Source organism: Pecten maximus, unplaced genomic scaffold (assembly GCF_902652985.1).
Source record: "Pecten maximus unplaced genomic scaffold, xPecMax1.1, whole genome shotgun sequence".
Lineage (NCBI taxonomy): Eukaryota > Metazoa > Mollusca > Bivalvia > Pectinida > Pectinidae > Pecten > Pecten maximus.
Window position 1 is genome coordinate 122,591 of NW_022979552.1, and position 21,247 is coordinate 143,837.

Below are 21,247 nucleotides of genomic sequence, written 5' to 3' on the forward strand. Positions count from 1 at the left end.
TAAATATGACTTGGGACGAACTTCAAAAATCTTCTTTTGAATTTCTCCTGAGGCTGAACCCATGATATTTTGTCATTAGGTAGTTTAAGGTTAAAATGCCATCAAAAGTTTATGGGTCTTCTATAACTTCAAAAGCTTAATGAGTTAAGGCCAGAAAGGAGGTGTAGGTGCCCTGTAGTATTTGTATTGTCCATTAGTCCATCCTTCAGTTCTTCTGTGTCAGTCTGACAGTCAAGGTACATTTAATGAATGTGATATTTCTAAACATCGATCAGAAGAATGATCTTTCTACACCTGGTTTTGATGGACATCAGGTAACACGAGACTACTTCAGAAATAAAAAGTTGGTGCAGACGATATATTGTGAACCCCTTTACAAATATAATATCGGTATTTACATTGTTTATCGAAACAGAAGTTCTACACCTATAAGATACGTGTGGTCATTAGTCCCAGTTATATGGTCAGAAGTCATACATAGCCACTCTGATACAAGTGTTGTATATTTGGTGTGTATAAACAGTAATCTAATTTAAATGTAAGATTCAGGTTTTAAGAGTCAGATATTATGAGAAGCCCTGTGTGATGGGTCTAGTTTTGTAAATTTTAAGAAGAATACTCGCCGCGCTAGCTCAGTCGATTACAGTGTTGGCGTACATAACCTCAGGTGAAGGTCCAGTGTGTGTGGTTCACACTTCCTACCCAAGACAGTCTGTGTTTCTCAGTCGATTACAGTGTTGGCGTACATAACCTCAGGTGAAGGTCCAGTGTGTGTGGTTCACACTTCCTACCAAGACAGTCTGTGTTTCTCAGTCGATTACAGTGTTGGCGTACATAACCTCAGATGAAGGTCCAGTGTGTGTGGTTCACACTTCCTACTATTACAAGACATTCCTTTACCCTCCTCTGTGTGTTGTTCAGTGCTTGACCCAAAGTCTAGTCCATCCCCTGGGAATTTAGTTCATTGTCATGATTGACCCAAAGTCTAGTCCATCCCCTGGGAATTTAGTTCATTGTCATGATTGACTCAATGTCTAGTCCAGCCCCTGGGAATTTAGTTCACTGTCAGGATTGATCCAAAGTCCAGTCCAGCCCCTGGTAATGTAGTTCACTGTCAGAATTGACCTAAAGTCTAGTCCGGTCCCTGGGAATTTAGTTCACTGTCTGGATTGACCCAAAGTCTTGTCCAGCTCCTGGGAATTTAGTTCACTGTTGACCCAAAGTCTAGTCCATCCCCTGGGAATTTAGTTCACTGTCAGGATTGACCCAAAGTCTAGTCCATCCCCTGGGGCTTGTTATGTATTACCAACTCTAACGCATGGCGGCTCTCAAGTAGTTCTGTTTAATCAAGATCAATCAAACGTTTGACATATACATTGATGATATAATATAATCAAGCTTGCATGTGAATCATACGAATGGTACTATGCACAAGTAGTACTTGTTTATAACTGAACCATTATACATGACATGGGTCCATTTCCTGGACTGCTCGTACTTTCTCTGGGTCAGGTTTTACACCTTTATCTGAGAGTTCATGACCAACGTAAGTTACGCGGTCCTTCCTGAACTGACATTTATCCTTGCTAAGTGTAAGGTTGTACTCTCGCACGCGTCCGAGAACTCGTTTCAGCCTCTCGTCGTGCTCCTTCATGTTGGCTCCCCAGACAAGTATATCGTCCACTATTGCGTCACTGCCCTCGATATCCTGTACCATTTCAGAAATGATTCTCTGATACACCTCAGGTGCTGATTTGATTCCAAATGGGAGTCGGGTGAATCGATATCTTCCAAATGGGCTGTTAAATGTACATAATTTGGAACTCTCCTCGTCCAGGCAAACTTGCCAAAATCCGGAAGTTGCGTCCAATTTTGAGAATATCTTTGCCTCTGGGATTTCGAGAATTATATCTTCTACCGTCTTCATTGGGTAATGTTCCCTCAAAATTGCTTTGTTGAGATCCCGTGGGTCCACACAGACGCGTATTTTTCCGTTGGGTTTGCTTACCGTTACCATGGAGTTTACCCAAGGTGTTGGTTCAGACTGTTTTACAATTACCCCTTCTTTCTCCATACGATCTAGCTCTGCCTTTACTTTGTCTTTAATGGCTATGGGAATTTTCCTGGGGGCATGAACGACTGGTTGGACAGTATGATCAACTTGTATTTTGTGTATTCCTGGTAGACACCCTAAACCCTCAAATACATCAACAAATTCAAGATCAGCAGGTAAGACAGACTTACTCAGGTTGCTTACACGCTGTACCAGCTCCATTTCCTTGCATGACTGAGCTCCTAGGATAGGTTTAACATCTCTATTAACAACATGAAATGTTAAGTTCTTGACATGTTCCTTGTATTTACACTTCAATGTTGCCTTCCCTTCAGGTTTGATTACGTGTCCTGAATATGAACGAAGTGGTATCACCGATTGTGATGTCAGCTTGTGAAGAGCGTTGATCTCTGTTAACGTCTGAAGACTGATAACGTTGCACATAGCTCCTGTGTCTAACTGGAACAGTAGCGATTTGTCTTCTACTGTGATGTTTTCACTCCATTCCATTTGAAGAGAGTTTATTTCTGTCTCCAGGTATCCGACGTAGAACTCGTCCTCCGAACTTTCTTGGTCTAATGCATGAACTATTTTCTTTTTGATTTTGAAGTTCTTTGTTTTGCATAGTTTTGCGAAGTGATTTTTTCCTTGACACTTCAAACATGTCTTTCCAAAAGCTGGACAATTTTCATGCCTACTACTTCCGGTGTAACTATATCCACATCTTGTACACGTGTTTTCCTTTACTTTAGCTACTGTGGGTGCACGTTTGGATTTATAGTTGCTAGTTGACTTGGCTTTGGTGATTGAATGAACTCTTGCATCTTCACCAGACATAGATTTTGCTTGTGCATGCGACAGTTCATGTGTCCTGGCTATGTCTAAAGCTTTGTTCAGTGTAAGTTCATTTCCAATATTGATCAGCTTTTCTCTGATTTTCGAATTTCTCACACCAATAACTATCCGATCCCGGACCATTTCATCAGAGTTTTCATAATTACAATCTCTTACTGAAATCTGTAATTGTGTTGTGAACTGTTCAAATGTTTCATTTTCACCTTGTGTTTTACTGTGAAACTTATATCTGTTGTATATTACATTTGACCGTGGCTTGACATATTGTTCAAAATGTTCATAATAATACTTAAGTTCTTTCTGTTGATCCTCTGTGAGGTTCCATGTTGTGAACATGTTTCTTCCCTTTTCTCCTGCCCAGATCATCAGGTAGGCACATTTTTCTGGTTCTGTTTTCCCCAGCAGCGGTCCCGAGAACATACATGTCACATGTTGCTTGAAAGTTTTCCATGCAAATTCCAAATCCTGGCTTTGCCAGTCCATCATCGGTGTTGAGCCCACTAAAGCTTCCATGTTGGATGCAATATTACTTCTTGAACCTTTGTTCAGTGTTTCTCAAGACCGATGTCTTGTAGTTGGGCGGATTCTTTCCGATTCTGACACCATGTTATGTTTTACCAACTCTAACGCATGGCGGCTCTCAAGTAGTTCTGTTTAATCAAGATCAATCAAACGTTTGACATATACATTGATGATATAATATAATCAAGCTTGCATGTGAATCATACGAATGGTACTATGCACAAGTAGTACTTGTTTATAACTGAACCATTATACATGACAGGGCTTAGTCCACTGTCAGGATCGACCGAAAGTCTAGTCTAGCTCCTGGGAATTTAGTTCACTGTCATGATTGACCAAAAGTCTAGTCCAGCCCCTGGTAATTTAGTTCACTGTCGGGATTGACCTAACGTCTAGTCCAGCCCCTGGGAATTTAGTTCATGTTCCATATCTTGGGAAAGATAAGATCCTCACCCTATAATCATAAACAATGCTGGACAAGAAGAGATTACCCGGAGGAGTCACTGTGTCCCACACATGCTGGCCCCGTGGACAATGCTCTTATGTCATAACTTATAATTATGTCTGCTAATCTGTACCTTACCAATAAATCTCTGTCCAACATTTGACTGAATAGAAACACAGTTTTCCATGCTTCACATAAGTTCCGACAATCCAACATTCAACTGGGAGGGTGTTCACTTTCCTGTTATTCAAAACTATTTTCTATTTATTTTGTCACTGTAAATTTTTAAATCATAATTATGTGAAATATCTCATGACTTGGATCATTTTATTTTACAGGAAGGGATCCTAAGTTGACAGCTATGATAGGTGAGTCTTGAGATTGGAGGGATACAACAAAACGCCCATATGGACCAAACTTCATCAGGGACGACAGCTACTGAAACATTTGAAACATTGGATGTTTACATGTTTAAAGAACACACAAAATACTTGATTTTGATATAACAATTACTGTTGATGAAATTATCCATCAAAGGTCAAGGCCACATGTTATCTGATACGTCACATAGTCATTGTGGCTGACTGATGGAAACAGGTTGTCTTATTGTCAGGGCCAGCTTCTGTCGTCTGTCAAATTTTAGGTCACCTGAGTTGAAGTCTGAAGTCATCCATTTTTAGCTCACCTGCCCGAAGGGCAAGTGAGCTTATGCCGTGGTGCGGCGTCCGTCGTCCGTCCGGCCGTCCGGCGTCAACTTTTTCATTCAAACAACTTCTTCTCAATAAACAAAAGGCCCAGGGACTTGATATTGGGCATGTAGCATGCTGGGGTGAAGGGCTACAAAGTTTGTTCAAATAAATGACCTTGGCCTTCATTCAAGGTCACATGGGTCAAATAGGCTATAATCTTCAAACGACTTCTTCTCAATAACCAAGAGGCCCAGGGACTTGATATTGGGCCTGTAGTATGCTGGAGTGAAGGACTACAAAGTTTATTCAAATAAATGACCTTGACCTTCATTCAAGGTCATATTGGTCAAATAGGTTATAATCTTCAAACGACTTCTTCTCAATAACCAAGAGGCCCAGAGACTTGATATTGGGGATGTAGCATGCTGGGGTAAAGGGCTACAAAGTTTGTTCAAATAAATGACCTTGACCGTCATTCAAGGTCACATGGGTCAAATAGGCTATAATCTTCCAACGACTTCTTCTCAATAACCATAAGGCCCAGGCACTTGATATTGGGGATGTAGCATGCTGGGGTGAAGGGCTACAAAGTTTGTTCAAATAAATGACCTTGACCTTCATTCAAGGTCACATTGGTCAAATAGGCTATAATCTTCAAACAACTTCTTCTCAAAACCCAAGAGGCCCAGGGACTTGATATTAGGCTTATAGCATGCTGGGGTGAAGGGCTACAAAGTATGTTCAAATAAATGACCTTGACCTTCATTCAAGGTCACAGGGGTCAAATAGGCTATAATCTTCAAACGATTTCTTCTCATTAATCAAATAGGCCCAGGGACTTGATATTGGGCCTGTAGCTTGCTGGGGTGAAGGGCTACCAAGTTTGTTCAAATAAATGACCTTGACCTTCATTCAAGGTCACATGGGTCAAATAGGCTATAATCTTCCAACGACTTCTTCTCAATAACCAAGAGTCCCAGGGACTTGATATTGGGCCTGTAGCATGCTGGGGTGAAGGGCTACAAAGTTTGTCCAAATAAATGACCTTGACCTTCATTCAAGGTCACATGGGTCAAATAGGCTATAATCTTCAAACGACTTCTTCTCAATAACCAAGAGGCCCAGGGACTTGATATTGGGCCTATAGCATGCTGGGGTGAAGGGCTACAAAGTTTGTTCAAATAAATGACCTTGACCTTCATTCAAGGTCACAGGGGTCAAATAGGTTATAATCTTCAAACGACTTCTTATCAATAACCAAGAGGCCCAAGGACTTGATATTGGGCCTGTAGCATGCATATGTTGGGGTGAAGGGCTACCAATTTTGTTCAAATAAATGACCTTGACGTACATTCAAGGTCACAGGGGGGAAATTTGCGATAGCCAAGAGCCTCATAGACCTGATATTAGGCCAATAGAATGATGGAATGAAGAACTAGAAAATTTTTAAAATGAATAAAACTAGCTTACAATGAATTTTGAATAAAGAGGTAATCAACATGGTATCTTTAGAAATGACCTCATCAACTTCAAAGTTGCTGTAGAGCCAGGTGAGCGATACAGGCCCATTGGTCCTCTTGTAATTCCTTTTGTTCATTGTTGTGCAGTAGGTGTCGTCTGTCCATTAACAATTCACATTTTTGCCGTCTCAGAAATCCCTGAACCAATTTTAATGAAATTTTGGAGAAACTTCTATGGTCAAAGTCAACCAACAGTGTAAATTATATGGTCCTCACCTCCCAGGGCCTGAGGGTTGGAGCAAAATGGGGTCAAATTAACTGTATTTCAAAAATTGTCTTCTCAACACGCAAATAAGTTCAAATCAAACACTCTGCTTAACCAAAAGTTTGAATTTCATCACCCTTTGGTCTCACGTTTCCCCTCTGGGGAGGGGTAAAATTTACTATAGTTGATAAAGGGAAATCACACTTCTGAGCATCATTTGTTTAATTGCTATTAGAAAAATTATAATCAAAACTTGGGTAGAATAACATTATGGAATGACATTTTGATGTTATGCACATATTGGCTCTGACTGTAATGTATCAGAACTCCGCGACCTGCTCAGGCCCATGGGCCTCTTATTCTTTAAATGACTTTTTTATCCCCCAACTCCTCACTACCATCACCAGCCCTCACCCCTCTTTAGGTATATCAGTTCATGAACAATTCAAATAGACCTTTTCTGTGGTTCGTTGTCCGTCCATAAAATCCTTGTAATTGTGATTTCCTGGGGAATAGGGCACGGATCTTTTGTAAATTTTTCATGGAGGTTCTTAAATATGCCCGTTCCAAAGAGAGCGTGATTGAAAAAACAAAACAGCAAACAGGCAGCCATCTTTAATTCTTTGATTTTTAGCCCACCATCATCAGATGGTGGGCTATTCAAGTCGCCCTGCGTCCGTGGTCCGTGGTCCGTCCGTCCCTCCGTCCCTCCGTCCGTAAACAATTCTTGTTATCGCTATTTCTCAGAAAGTACTGAAGGGATCTTTCTCAAATTTCATTTTTAGGTTCCCCTTGGTGCCTAGTTATGCATATTGCATTTTGAGACCAATCTGAAAACAACATGGCCGACAGGCAGCCATCTTGGATTTTGACAATTGAAGTTTGTTATCGCTATTTCTCAGAAACTATTGAGGGGATCTTTCTGAAATTTCATATGTAGGTTCCCCTTGGTGCTTAGTTATGCATATTGCATTTTGAGACCAATCTGAAAACAACATGGCCGACAGGCAGCCATCTTGGATGTTGTCAATTGAAGTTTGTTATCGCTATTTCTCAGAAACTAATAAGGGGATCTTTCTGAAATTTCATACGTAGGTCCCCCTCAGTGCCTAGTTATGCATATTGAATTTTGAGACTAATCGGAAAACAACATGGCCGACAGGCAGCCATCTTGGATTTTGACAATTGAAGTTTGTTATCGCTATTTCTCAGAAAGTACTGAAGGGATCTTTCTGAAATTTCATATGTAGGTTCCCCTTGGTGCCTAGTTATGCATATTGCATTTTGAGACCAATCTGAAAACAACATGGCCGACAGGCAGCCATCTTGGATTTTGACAATTGAAGTTTGTTATCGCTATTTCTCAGAAACTATTGAGGGGATCTTTCTGAAATTTCATATGTAAGTTCCCCTTGGTGCCTAGTTATGCATATTGCATTTTGAGACCAATCTGAAAACAACATGGCCGACAGGCAGCCATCTTGGATTTTGACAATTGAAGTTTGTTATCGCTATTTCTCAGAAAATATTGAGGGGATCTTTCTGAAATTTCATATGTAGGTTCCCCTTGGTGCCTAGTTATGCATATTGCATTTTGAGACCAATCTGAAAACAACATGGCCGACAGGCAGCCATCTTGGATTTTGACAATTGAAGTTTGTTATCGCTATTTCTGAGAAAGCACTGAAGGGATCTTTCTCAAATTTCATATAAAAGTTCCTCTTGGTGCCTAGTTAGGCATATTACATTTTGAGACCAATTGGAAAACAACATGGCCGACAGGCAGCCATCTTGGATTTTGACAATTGAAGTTTGTTATCGCTATTTCTCAGAAACTAATGAAGGGATCTTTCTGAAATTTCATATGTAGGTTGTTCCCCTCAGTGCCTAGTTATGCATATTGCATTTTGAGACTAATCGGAAAACAACATGGCCGACAGGCAGCCATCTTGGATTTTGACAATTGAAGTTTGTTATCGCTATTTCTCAGAAACTTATGAAGGGATCTTTCTGAAATTTCATATGTAGGTTCCCCTTGGTGCCTAGTTATGCATATTGCATTTTGAGACCAATCTGAAAACAACATGGCCGACAGGCAGCCATCTTGGATTTTGACAATTGAAGTTTGTTATCGCTATTTCTCAGAAACTATTGAGGGGATCTTTCTGAAATTTCATATGTAGGTTCCCCTTGGTGCCTATTTATGCATATTGCATTTTGAGACCAATCTGAAAACAACATGGCCGACAGGCAGCCATCTTGGATTTTGACAATTAAAGTTTGTTATCGCTATTTCTGAGAAAGCACTGAAGGGATCTTTCTCAAATTTCATATAAAAGTTCCTCTTGGTGCCTAGTTAGGCATATTATATTTTGAGACCAATTGGAAAACAACATGGCCGACAGGCAGCCATCTTGGATTTTGACAATTGAAGTTTGTTATCGCTATTTCTGAGAAAGCACTGAAGGGATCTTTCTCAAATTTCATATAAAAGTTCCTCTTGGTGCCTAGTTAGGCATATTGCATTTTGAGACCAATTGGAAAACAACATGGCCGCAGGCAGCCATCTTGGATTTTGACAATTGAAGTTTGTTATCGCTATTTCTCAGAAACTAATGAAGGGATCTTTCTGAAATTTCATATGTAGGTTCCCCTCAGTGCCTAGTTATGCATATTGCATTTTGAGACTAATCGGAAAACAACATCGGCGACAGGCAGCCATCTTAGATTTTGACAATTGAAGTTTGTTATCGCTATTTCTCAGAAACTTATGAAGGGATCTTTCTGAAATTTCATATGTAGGTTTCCCTCGGTGCCTAGTTATGCATATTGCATTTTGAGACTAATCTGAAAACAACATGGCCGATAGGCAGCCATCTTGGATTATGACAATTGAAGTTTGTTATCGCTATTTCTCAGAAAGTACTGAAGGGATCTTTCTCAAATTTCATATGTAGGTTTCCCTCAGTGCGTAGTTATGCATATTGCATTTTGAGACCAATCGAAAAACAACATGGCCGACAGGCAGCCATCTTGGATTTTGACAATTGAAGATTGTTATCGCTATTTATCAGAAATTGCTGAAAGGATCTTTCTGAATTTCATTTGTAGGTTGCCCTCTGTGCCTAGTTATGCATATTGGATTTTGAGACCAGTCAGAAAACAACCTGGCTGACAGGCAGCCATCTTGTATTTTGAAAATTGAAGTTTGTTATCGCTATTGTACACAAGGTACTGAAGGGATTTTTCTCAAATTTCATATGTAGGTTCCCCTTGGTCCCTGGTATTGCATTTTGGGACCAATCGGAACACAACATGGCCGACAGACAGCCATTATCGCTAAATCTTAAATTTTATATATAGGTTCCCCTTGTTTGAAAAGTACTAGAGGGCTGTTTCTGAATTTACACAGATTAGTAATATAAGACTTAGAGGAAGGGAAAAGTAGAGAAAAGATCAATCTGACATGGAACCTATAAAGATCATTCAATGGTGGGCGCCAAGATCCCTCTGGGATCTGCCAAGATCCCTCTGGGATCTCTTGTTACAGCTTGAAGTTTCTTGAGAAATATTGGAAGGCTACTAAAACAGTAATTCTCAACTGAAATGTAGGTCCCATAGACCCTAGTTGTGTCCGATTTACTATTAAGACTGATAAGGAAATCAATATGGCTGACAGTATATATACAAAGGATATTTTGACATTTTAAATTTGTTCTTGCTTATTCTTGAGAAGTACTGGAATTTAACAAGAGAAAGTAAAGCAATGATCAGTCTTTCACAGAACCAACAAGATCATTATTTGGTTGGCACCCAAATCCCTTTGAGTGATGTAATAATTTCCTCGGTGGCATTGATTTAACATGACAAGATTTCAGGTTGTATCCATTAAAATAAGGAAAATAATCATAAACTATATCAGGAAGGACAATTTTAATTAATCATTATTTGTAAAGTCTCATTATTTCAAAAATTTAGTTAAAACCGAATAATTTAATTTTGTATGAAACGCGCATTTTCATTGGCTAAAATAATTTTGTTATACCTCCATAACAAATTTTTTGATGTTGCGAAATGTAATGTCATTTTTGATTGGCTGATGACGTTGCGTAATAATTTATCACAGAAAAGAGTTCGCCAAAGAAAGTGAAATATCTTGGTGTGTATAAGACGAAATTAAATTATAAGAATTAACATTAATTATTTTTTCTGTTATACAGTCATAACAGAAAAAACTGGAGTGTACTCTCTTCATAAACCGCTTCGCGGTTTATTTAGAGTACACTCCAGTTTTTTCTGTTATGACTGTATAACAGAAAAAATAATTGATATTAATCCTTAAATATTTAATCTGAACTTTGACTGATTCTGAAGGTTTAGGGTTTCGAAATGATCGTGAGGAGCATTTATTGATCAATTGGTGAACGATGAAGGTTCTATGAGCCTTTTGTAATAGTTTGTGTTAAAAATGTACATGTATTTCTGATAGAGAAACCTTTCATGTACATGATGTAATATTAGGTTCAGTAATATGTGATAAGTTATACGTATCTATATATTGTAGTTATTTTTTATTTATTTTTTTTTTCGTGGTAGGGAGTCTGTCATTTTTTATGTAAAAAAATATTGTCTCATGCTCCCAGGGAACTCGTGAATGTTGGCTTTGTCATGCTGATGTTTGTTCTTACAAGTTTAATCTTCTTTCCTTGCAGATACAACAAAGTCTACAATTCAGACAGAAAAAGAAAGCTACATGTATATTTCTACCAAAAGTCTCCAAGATGCCCATCAAAAACTTCTGGAGAACAAAATTGTTATAATCCAGGGAAACTCGGGGGACGGGAAATCATCTGCTGCACTTGAACTTCTCGGTTTGCTGTGCTGTAATGAAGAGGAGGGGCAACATAAACGATGTCGACAACCACTACAACTACACGAGATAAAAGACTTAGATTCAGTTGCACCAAAGTCACAATTAGTTATTTATTTTGATGACATCTTTGGAACGAATGTTGTGTGTCAGGAAGATGTGAAAGAATGGGAGAAACGAGAAAAAGAAATTATTGCAAAACTTTGTGGAAATGAATCTGAGTCTAATTATCTGGTCATTACAATTCGTAGTGGAATGATTAATTCTTTAAGTGGCCTTGGAAAATTATTTACCAAAGAAAACATTGTTGACCTTAGCCAGTACAAAGAAGACAAAGAAAAACTTGCATTGTTAAGGTTGTATGAACCAAAAACTGAATTTGTTAAATGGAAAGATGATGAGGAGAAACAGATTGTGGCCTCGGCCCCAGACATTGGGTTTCCACAGTGTTGTAGATTATTTAGGGACACACCTAGTTTACAAACAGAGAGAGTCAAATTCTTTGAAAGACCTTTGCATTATTTTAAATCCTCTTTATCTAAATTAGAAGACGGGAAATTTTATGGTCTGCTGTATCTGTTCCTCAATGGCGGCTCAGTTGTAGAACATGATTTAGACCCTTTCATTGAAAATATTGAGGAAAATGAGAAAATGAAAGCAGCATTTGCTTTTGATGTAGTAAAGTTAACCCAACATCTGAGCTTATTTACAAAAAAGAGAAGAAAGCTGAATTTGTAAAGGAGTCATTAGAATGCCTTTTGGGTTGGCTGGTGAGAAAAGAATCTACACTGTGGGTAAAATATCCCTCTTTCAAATTCAACCACGACTCCATTGAGGAAACAGTGGCACTTTTGTATGGAGAGAAAACTCCCACTGGCTACATACAGAATTGTCCCAGAAAGTTCCTCAGTTATGTAACTACAACAAAAAACACCCCAAACAGAATAGTTATATCATCTGATAATCAAACAAATGCCATGTATAAACGTATAGTGAAAGAGTTTCAATCTGTTGATCCTAAACGTTACCGGTATTTGAGTGAGTGTGACTATTTAGCTACATTAGACGTATGGACAGACACACTGTTTCTACAGGGATTTATCAGATGGCTAAGTGGTCAGAATGATGACAAAAACTTACACCAACTGATAAAATGTGGGTTGTTAAATGAAGCTTGTTCTACTGGTTTAGAAGATCGTGTCTCGTATCTCCTTTCTGTGGGTGCCACACCCGACAATGATACACCGTTTATTGTAGTGAAGGGTGGGAGTGTACCACTACTGACACAAATACTAAAGTATGACGTCATTCCTACAACGAGGGCACGCGAGTCACGATCATCATATATATATTATACTTACAATATCAATGTCCTACAGGAGGCGTGTTTGTTTGAGAGAGAAGAGATGGTGACCATGTTGTGTGACACTTACCCAGACTTGGTACATGGGACTGATGACGGTAGACAAAGCACGCTCCATCTTGTGGCACAGACAGGAAACGTTGGTCTATTTCAGACAGTGGAGAGATTGGTACTTAAATCATTGTGTAGAGTTGAGGATGTACAACATAAGTGTGAGACAGAAGATGGTCGTGTTGTACATAGGAGTTGTGTGTGTGGACAGTACATGTCACAGTTAGTGGACTACAGAGGGTTTACAGTATTACATGAAAGTTGTAGGTGGGGACACAGGGAGCTTAGTTTATACCTGTGTCAGTGTTACCCAGCACTGACTACAGCTGTAACTAGCGACGGGTTTACAGTATTACATTATAGTTGTAGTTGGGGACAAAGGGAGCTTAGTTTAGAGCTGTGTAAGTTAGACCCAGCACTAACTACAGCTGTAGATAACCGTGGGGGTACAGTATTACATTATAGTTGTGGTCAGGGACACAGGGAGCTTAGTTTATACCTGTGTAAGTTATACCCAGCACTGACTACAGCTGTAACTAGCGACGGGTATACAGTATTACATTATAGTTGTAGTTGGGGACAAAGGGAGCTTAGTTTAGAGCTGTGTAAGTTAGACCCAGCACTAACTACAGCTGTAGATAACTACGGGTATAATTGTCTACATCACATAGCCAGGTGGACATCAGATGTAGACATGTTCACTGATTGTGAACGTCACGTAAAACAGTATGTAGAGAAAACAGGAGGTAAGTATGACATCACGACCATACTTACTAATGACGGGAGATCTGTTTTAGACATGGCAAAGGAATTGAGAGAGAGGTGGGAGTTATATAACAACCGTTTGTATGATCATCTTGTCAAAGTTTTTAATAAATAAAAGTATTAAATATTCACACTTCTATACATTAACTTGTGTAACATAATGACAAAATAAACAGCAACGAACAGAACACTGTGGAAACCTTTTGTAGGATCATCTTGTCAAGTTTATTTGTAAATAAAAATACTGATAAATAGTCACACATACTTCTTAACCTTCTATACATTAACTTGTATAACATGGTGTATAATTAAACAAAGATTAAGTTGAAGAAACAATTTATTTTCATCATTGTTCACAACAACAAACAAAAGGGGCGAGTACAAAACCCGGAATGCACTCAGGCGTGAAGAGATTTTTGTTGATTTATTGTGTTTATTAGGTCATACAGTTGAGTGTAGACTAAAGGTTACACCCAAGTGCACTCCGAGTGCACTCCGTTTGGACTTGGAGTGCACTCCGTTTGGACTCCAGGTAAACTTGGAGTGCACTCCAAGTGGACTCCGAGTCTACCTGGAGTCCTATACGACACCATGTCTGCCCCGGGTCTATAATCAGATTATATCATATATAAATATTAATACTTTGATGCTTTTAATATAATTTATTATAAATAAATAGATTTTTACAAATTACTTTTGTTCTGTTAATATTACTATTAACATTTGTTTAGTCTACAAGGGATATTTATTTTATTGTTAATGCATGGTAATAATGCCTTCATGTTAAATCTATATTTATTAAGATCCATAAAATACAGTTTTACAATTTATGCTATAATCAGGTTTTTATGAAAGTTAATTGCTTATTATTTCATATTTCATCAAAATGTAATTAAACTGTATTTCATTTTATTAAGGAAGTAAAAAATTATTTCAATTAGAATATTTATTTCTGTACACATATCATGACTTTAAAGGAAGTTTAGATAATGTATCTATATTATGTTATTGATTATTCAAAATATTGAAAGTTAACAGTATTTAATTACTTTTTGTGTTTTTTTAGCCCACCATCATCAGATGAAAAATAAGCTGTAAAACCATTAACAAACTGGTAAACAGGTTTTAGAAGACCACCTGTATTGAAATGAAGTTATTCTATACCGAAATTAGAAAGTAAAAATAAGCTGTTTCTCATAACATTGTAACCTGTCTAAACTGTAAGTCATTGAGACTAAACGTATTGGCCGGTTTATGCAGGTGTCCGGTATGTAGAGGTGAAATGTTGAATGATACAAGTTCAGAAAAAAATAATGTAAATCAAATTAAGAAATGACGCAGTTCTTATCTTGTTATATTCAAAAATATAAAGACATTGCTTTAAAAAATAATTGTAAAGAAAGAGATTAAAGTAAAAAAAAAATCAGTATTATTCCCAATGGTATAATAAATGCAAATTCACCATTTCCCATAACCAACCTATAGCCGTATACCCGTAATTAGTACACATTGTTCTTGTCCAGGAATTAAGATTATAGAGCCTGAGGTACAATTTGCCCCATGGCAGTTGGACACTGGCAACCTATGTACCATTTACCTGTAAAGCTTACCTGTTGGAACTACATCGTTTTATATTCCTATGCAGTCAATATCTATCATGATATGTGTCACTCATACATTGTATGTAACAGATACAGGTCATGAATGTACAACGGTTGTTCAAGAAAATTATAAAATCATACAGTTAAATGTTTAAACTTAAAAAAAAATCATAAGGTAAGCTGCAGTTAGTGTATGGAATGTTTGATAAGTATTTACTTATAACTCAAACATGGAAATCATATTAATCTATGGTGATTTACATTATAATTGACTTCTAATACTCTATACATACTTACATTATAATATTAAAGACACAAAGTAATAGTACCAGTCTGAAATGAAATATTTTTTTTTTTTTTTTTATATATATGTATATATATGATAATGACTTATAACTGTTGTTGTAATAGTATTTTAAAAGTAATGAACAATCATATCATTTCAAATGTGTCAGATATAGACAGTCACAAGTCTGTACCTATATTTTATATGCACTTGGTATACATGTAGGTTAGCCCGAGTTTCCTCTGGCCCTGACACCATATACACCAGATATGGGGTCAGGGCCAGAGGAAAATCAGGCTAGGTAAAGGTAAGGTGTGATGACCAGTTTCCATCTAACAATTAAGGGGGTCTTTATATATAATAAGATGACTGTGTGTACACCTGTCCTGATCTTCACACCTTATAAGGTAAACTTGGAGGAAGGGGTCATTATTGGGGTCAGTGTACAAGTCTGTCTTTTCTCCACACCCCTATAATCACGCTTGATATACAGGTAAATATTGATTCTGGAAGTGGGGAGTGGGGATGGGGGGGGGGGGGGGGGGGGGGGGGGGGGATTGTATCTTACATAACAGTTAAAAGAACTCCATGTATGACCTGGATTTAATTAGGCAAGTATAACAAAACAAAAAAACAGTTGGTTTACCAAATGGAAATGTAAGTCTGATGTTAAACTCTAAACAAAACTAGACATTGGATCCAGAATATGCTATCAAGGTGATAAAAAAACAAGCTTTCTTTTGTATTGTATGTTAAGTAATATATACTGTTGGAAGTGAAGTATTTGAAATATTAAAAACAGTTGTACTTTGAGCACAAGATATTTCCAGTACACATTCAGACAGTACATTTTGAGAGACCACAAACAACTTGCCAAATACATTTCTGTTTATTCCCAATTTCTATTCATTTATGGCGTGGCTTGTTAAAATTCTTCAAATCAAAGGAATGCTGTCATACATTTTTCAACAAAGTGCCATATCTATTCAGTCACTTATATAGGGTTTTCTAATAAAAAAAAAAATTAATTATATTAGATGCATTGTTTGTTAACCAAGTAAAAATGAACCAATGAAATTATATGGTATATACAAAGATAAAACAGTAACACATATCTTATTGTTACATGTTTTAGGAGTCTTAATTGTATATAAGTATACATCTATATATAAACAGTATGTGTATATGTACTTGGTTACAGGTACATGTGATACATGTGTACCCAGGTAGAATTGGAGCCTGATAGGACTCCAGGTAAACTTGGAGTGCACTCGGAGTGCACTTTGTGTAACCTTTAGTCTACACTCAACTGTAATTCCGTTATTACTGAATGGATTTTTGTTCGGATACCAGAAGTAAAAGGGTTGACTTATCCCCTTTAAAATGATATAAGTTATATTTAACAGTATCAAAAATTAGAAGTGAAAGTGGTGGCCGGAATGAAGCCATATGGAATAAAAATGTCGATATTTACAACTGTTTTCGTTATAATAAATACCCATATCTCAAACATTACTGAACAGATTTTTTTCACCCAAAAACGGAGAATTTAGTACTCTTTCACATGGTATAAACTGTTTGAATACATGTTCAATATTACTTTCAAAAGTGGTGGCCGGAATGAATTGACGTGGTGTGAAAAAATAGCAAAATCGTCAAAGTTACATGTATATTTCCATCTTTATTGCTCCATAACTCTTTCATTACTTAACCGATTTCTGTTCGGGACACACTTTAGACAGGATAATTGTATAGGCTTTAAGCTGATATAACTTTTATTAATATTCATTACAAATTCGGTGCAAAAGTGGTGGCCGGAATGAACCTAGGTGAAATTCACGGACGCCATTTTACAAGTATGTCCAAGCCGATAGCACACTACGTCTAAGCTTATACTAAAACAACAAATAGGCCTACACGGTACACCGGTCACCATGACCAGGTAACTGGCGGCTCGTTCACACCTTGATGAATATAATTAATCTTTAGATGAGCTTACGCTGGCCGACGACTGTTAACTAGGAAGCCAATTATATACTACTTATAAGATAATGCAGTCCAGCTTGCGGATTAAGAGAAGATGTAACTGATCGGTTATCACATATAATTGGTTTTTAATTGATTTGTTTGTGACTTTTGTAAGTGGCCAATGAAATGGTTCATTTCTATGATTCTAAACTGTGTTCACCCACGTGTACAGGTCAAGTAGTATAAATAGATGTACCAAAATGATTAATCCACATGGTTTGATTAATCCACAATATTTACATATTGCTTTACTAGTGCTCCAATACTTTAGTGCTCATAATGTCAGCCCTTATCGCCGGTCATTCACAGGCCAAGTACTTTCATAAGTACTTGCGTCCGAGTGATGATATCTTCGTTGTCTCTCGCAGTGGCTACCGTGTTGAGGAGATGTGGGACGAGATAGAAGAGTTAGCACCCAATTTTGACATTATTGTCTTACATTGTGGTGCTAATAACCTTCACAATGACTCCGTTGCCATCGTCCTCAACCGGTTTCAACTACTGTGTGAGAGGGTTTGGTCAGCTTCCCCGTTGACCCAGATAGCGATATCTGGTTTGTTAGTCCAGATGGGAGGACGCACCCCAGAGACCACATTTCATCGCGAACGTCAACATGAAGGCCCGAGAGATCAACGATTCCCTGAGGACGCTGGCAGACATGATAGAAAAGCTCCATTACATCCCTCATCCGAACTTCACCCGCAGCAGAAAGATTGACGGACAGCTACTAAGTAGAGATGGTCTCCACCTGAGTTTCAAGGGAACCGATCGTGTCATCTACGACCTCCTCGCCGGAATTGCCCACATCAGAACTACGCCAGCCAATACTCGACCCACTACGCCATCCCCTACTCCAACCACTACTCGATCAACCACTACTCCATCCCAGACTCCAGCAACTACTCCAACCACTACTCCATCCCAGACTCGACCCCCAGGCCCTACTCGATCAACCACTACTCCATCTGATACTCCAACCACTACTCGATCAACCACTACTCCATCCCAGACTCGACCCCCTACTCGATCAACCACTACTCCATCCCAGACTCGACCCCCTACTCGATCAACCACTACTCAATCCCAGACTCGACCCCCTACTCGATCAACCACTACTCCATCCCAGACTCGACCCCCTACCCAGACTCCGTACCTTACCGCACTTCTCTCTCTGCCACCCGTTCATGTAGATGTCGAACCAACGTTCGCAGTGAGTGAAGATCCAGCATCATGGCCAGCATTACCACGACGCACTAGTACGACGCCGCCACCAACTAAGACGCCAACTACTGCTGATCCAACCACTACTCGACCTCCAGCAACTACTCGATTAACCACTACTCCATGTGATACTCCAGCAACTACTCCAACCACTACTCCAGCAACCACTACTCCATGTGATACTCCAGCAACTACTCCAACCACTACTCCAGCAACCACTACTCCATGTGATACTCCAGCAACTACTCCAACCACTACTCCAGCAACCACTACTCCATGTGATACTCCAACCACTACTCCAACCACTACTCCAGCAACCACTACTCCATGTGATACTCCAGCCACTACTCCAACCACTACTCGATCACCACTACTCCATGTGATACTCCAGCAACTACTCCAACCACTACTCCATGTGATACTCCAGCAACTACTCCAACCACTACTCCAGCAACCACTACTCCATGTGATACTCCAACCACTACTCCAGCAACCACTACTCCATGTGATACTCCAGCAACTACTCCAACCACTACTCGATCACCACTACTCCATGTGATACTCCAACCACTACTCCAGCAACCACTACTCCATGTGATACTCCAGCAACTACTCCAACCACTACTCCATGTGATACTCAAACCACTACTCCAGCCACTACTCCAACCACTACTCCATGTGATACTCCAGCCATGTGATACTCCAGCAACTACTCCAACCACTACTCCATGTGATACTCCAGCAACTACTCCAACCACTACTCCATGTGATACTCCAGCAAACTACTCCAACTTTAAGTCGTCGACAAAAGAAAAACCGGACAAGACAGCTTCGGAAATCGGTGAGTAAACCAAAGGTCACTACGTCTGTAAGTAAAACGAAGATTACTAGATCGGTAAGTATACCCGAGTCAGAACAACTCCTTGTAGGGGGTGGTGTGCAGGTTTATGACACCAACATCAATATAACAACTGATACCATAGTTAGCATCCTTAAAGATCCTATCACAGATAGAGTTTCGAATATACCACCGGTTAAACCTAAGGGAGGTGAGTGCTACTTAGTTCAATGTAAGAATCCAGACGACTGGAAATGTGATCAGTACCAATGGATCAATAACGGTAGTTCCAATATTTCAGTGAAAGGAGAGATTGATGTTTGTCTAAGTCGTAAGTATTTCAAAATTAAGACTGATGCTAGTTGCAACAAAGGTGTTGTTGGTAGGAATCGTAAAGGTAGAAAAAGGGATTTAGGTAACGCCAATTTTGTCCGTAAAGGTTTTTCTTTATCGTCAAACCCAAATCTGGTTTTAGTCGTATATGAGGGTGACCATACAGAGTATTCCCCTCTTCCACATGGTAATAGTAAGAGTAGTAATACAGAGTTTGTTCGGACATGTCCTTCCGTGCTAAATGATATCAAGAAAATGTCAGAAAATGGTTCGTCCCCTTCAGAAATTTTCGATAGACAGTGTACAAATAGCAACGTAGAAAGTGGCGAGTATATAGGGGTTCTTAATGCTAGGAATGTAAGACAAATCGAGTATGTCACAGAAAAGGTAAGAGAAACTAAACAGCTTACTAGGGATGAAATCTATAATTTGGTTTTACTTGCTCATCACTTGGATGGTTTTGTACACGAGATTGACACAACTTTTAATTGTTAGATTTAGACGATAGCTCAGTAACAATGTGTTCAGGGTATGACACAACTTTTAATCTAGGTGATTTTTATGTGACACCAGTCATTTTCCAACATATCCTTTTTGAAAACAAACCTAACATTCCATTAGCATTTTTGGTACATGAAAGGAAATTTCAAAAATGTCACGAGCGATTGTTTGATTATCTTTGTGAAAAAGTTCCAAAACTTTTGAAAAAGAATATTCCAATTATAACAGATAGAGAAAAGGGTGTTTCTAATGCAATTAAAAAGGTGTTACCAAATTGTACTAATCTGTTTTGCTGGAATCATATTAAAAGAGACTTTAAATACTGGTTACAAAAGATTAGTTTTAGAAAATAATGGTGTCACTTTTGTTGAAAATCAAAAAGCGTTCGTTGTATGTGGGAACAACAATTCTAAATATGCAGTTACATTATATCCAAAGGAAACTTGTCAATGTCCGTCTACTGGAACTTGTTACCATATCATGGCTGCTAGAATGAAAATGGGGGATGAAATTGTAGACAGTAAAACAACCGTTGGTTTAAAACAGTTATCTAAAAACAGTTTAAAAAGAAACGATAAAAAATCAGACAGAGAAAAACCCAGATGTAACGATTATGATAGGGATGTACTTGCGGCACCTGATTCGGTTACTCTTAATCAAGATAATGCTACAATAATGGTAGATAGTACGCCACCTAAAACGCCAAAATCTACGAAAAAACTAGGTCCATCAAAAACTCCTATTCAACAAATAAAGACTCCTACAAATCAATCTATTAAAAAGGAAACCTTAAGTCCTGTAAAAAAGGAAACCACGTGTTCCAAAAAGAAATTAAGATTTCAGTTAGAAGATTCTGATACATGTAATATTAGCGAAGATAATGTACAACTTGTTAAAAAACGTAAAGTCGCTGATAGCACAGAGTCGCTACAAAACCCATGGGTAAATAACTTAAATGAAAGCCATTAACTTAAAATTTCCAATAAAGAATGGATTTGTTCTGATATTATAAATGAAGTACAATCAATAATGTCTAAACAATTTCCTGGTTTGAATGGTTTTCAGTTGACAAACTTAGCTCCAGTATATGATTCAAATAAA

The 21,247-nt window shown here is 38.3% G+C and overlaps 2 protein-coding genes across 4 annotated transcripts; both read left to right on the plus strand.

Annotated features, from left to right (window-relative positions):
• Positions 1-4,130: 4,130 nt before the first annotated feature.
• Positions 4,131-14,031, plus strand: LOC117318904. Of its 3 annotated transcripts, XM_033873837.1 has the most exons (3): positions 4,131-4,243; positions 11,002-13,091; positions 13,194-14,031. In XM_033873837.1, exons 2-3 carry the CDS (start codon positions 12,137-12,139, stop codon positions 13,451-13,453), a joined length of 1,215 nt encoding a protein of 404 aa, XP_033729728.1. In that variant the 5' UTR covers positions 4,131-4,243; positions 11,002-12,136; the 3' UTR covers positions 13,454-14,031. The 3 variants fall into 3 exon arrangements, with proteins under 3 accessions (XP_033729728.1, XP_033729727.1, XP_033729729.1); XM_033873836.1 differs by having other exon boundaries at positions 11,002-14,031; XM_033873838.1 differs by having other exon boundaries at positions 11,002-14,028.
• Positions 14,032-17,866: 3,835 nt separating this feature from the next.
• On the plus strand, positions 17,867-19,033 carry LOC117318902 (protein let-653-like). Its single transcript, XM_033873833.1, has one exon. It carries the CDS (start codon positions 17,867-17,869, stop codon positions 19,031-19,033), a length of 1,167 nt encoding a protein of 388 aa, XP_033729724.1.
• Positions 19,034-21,247: the final 2,214 nt, after the last annotated feature.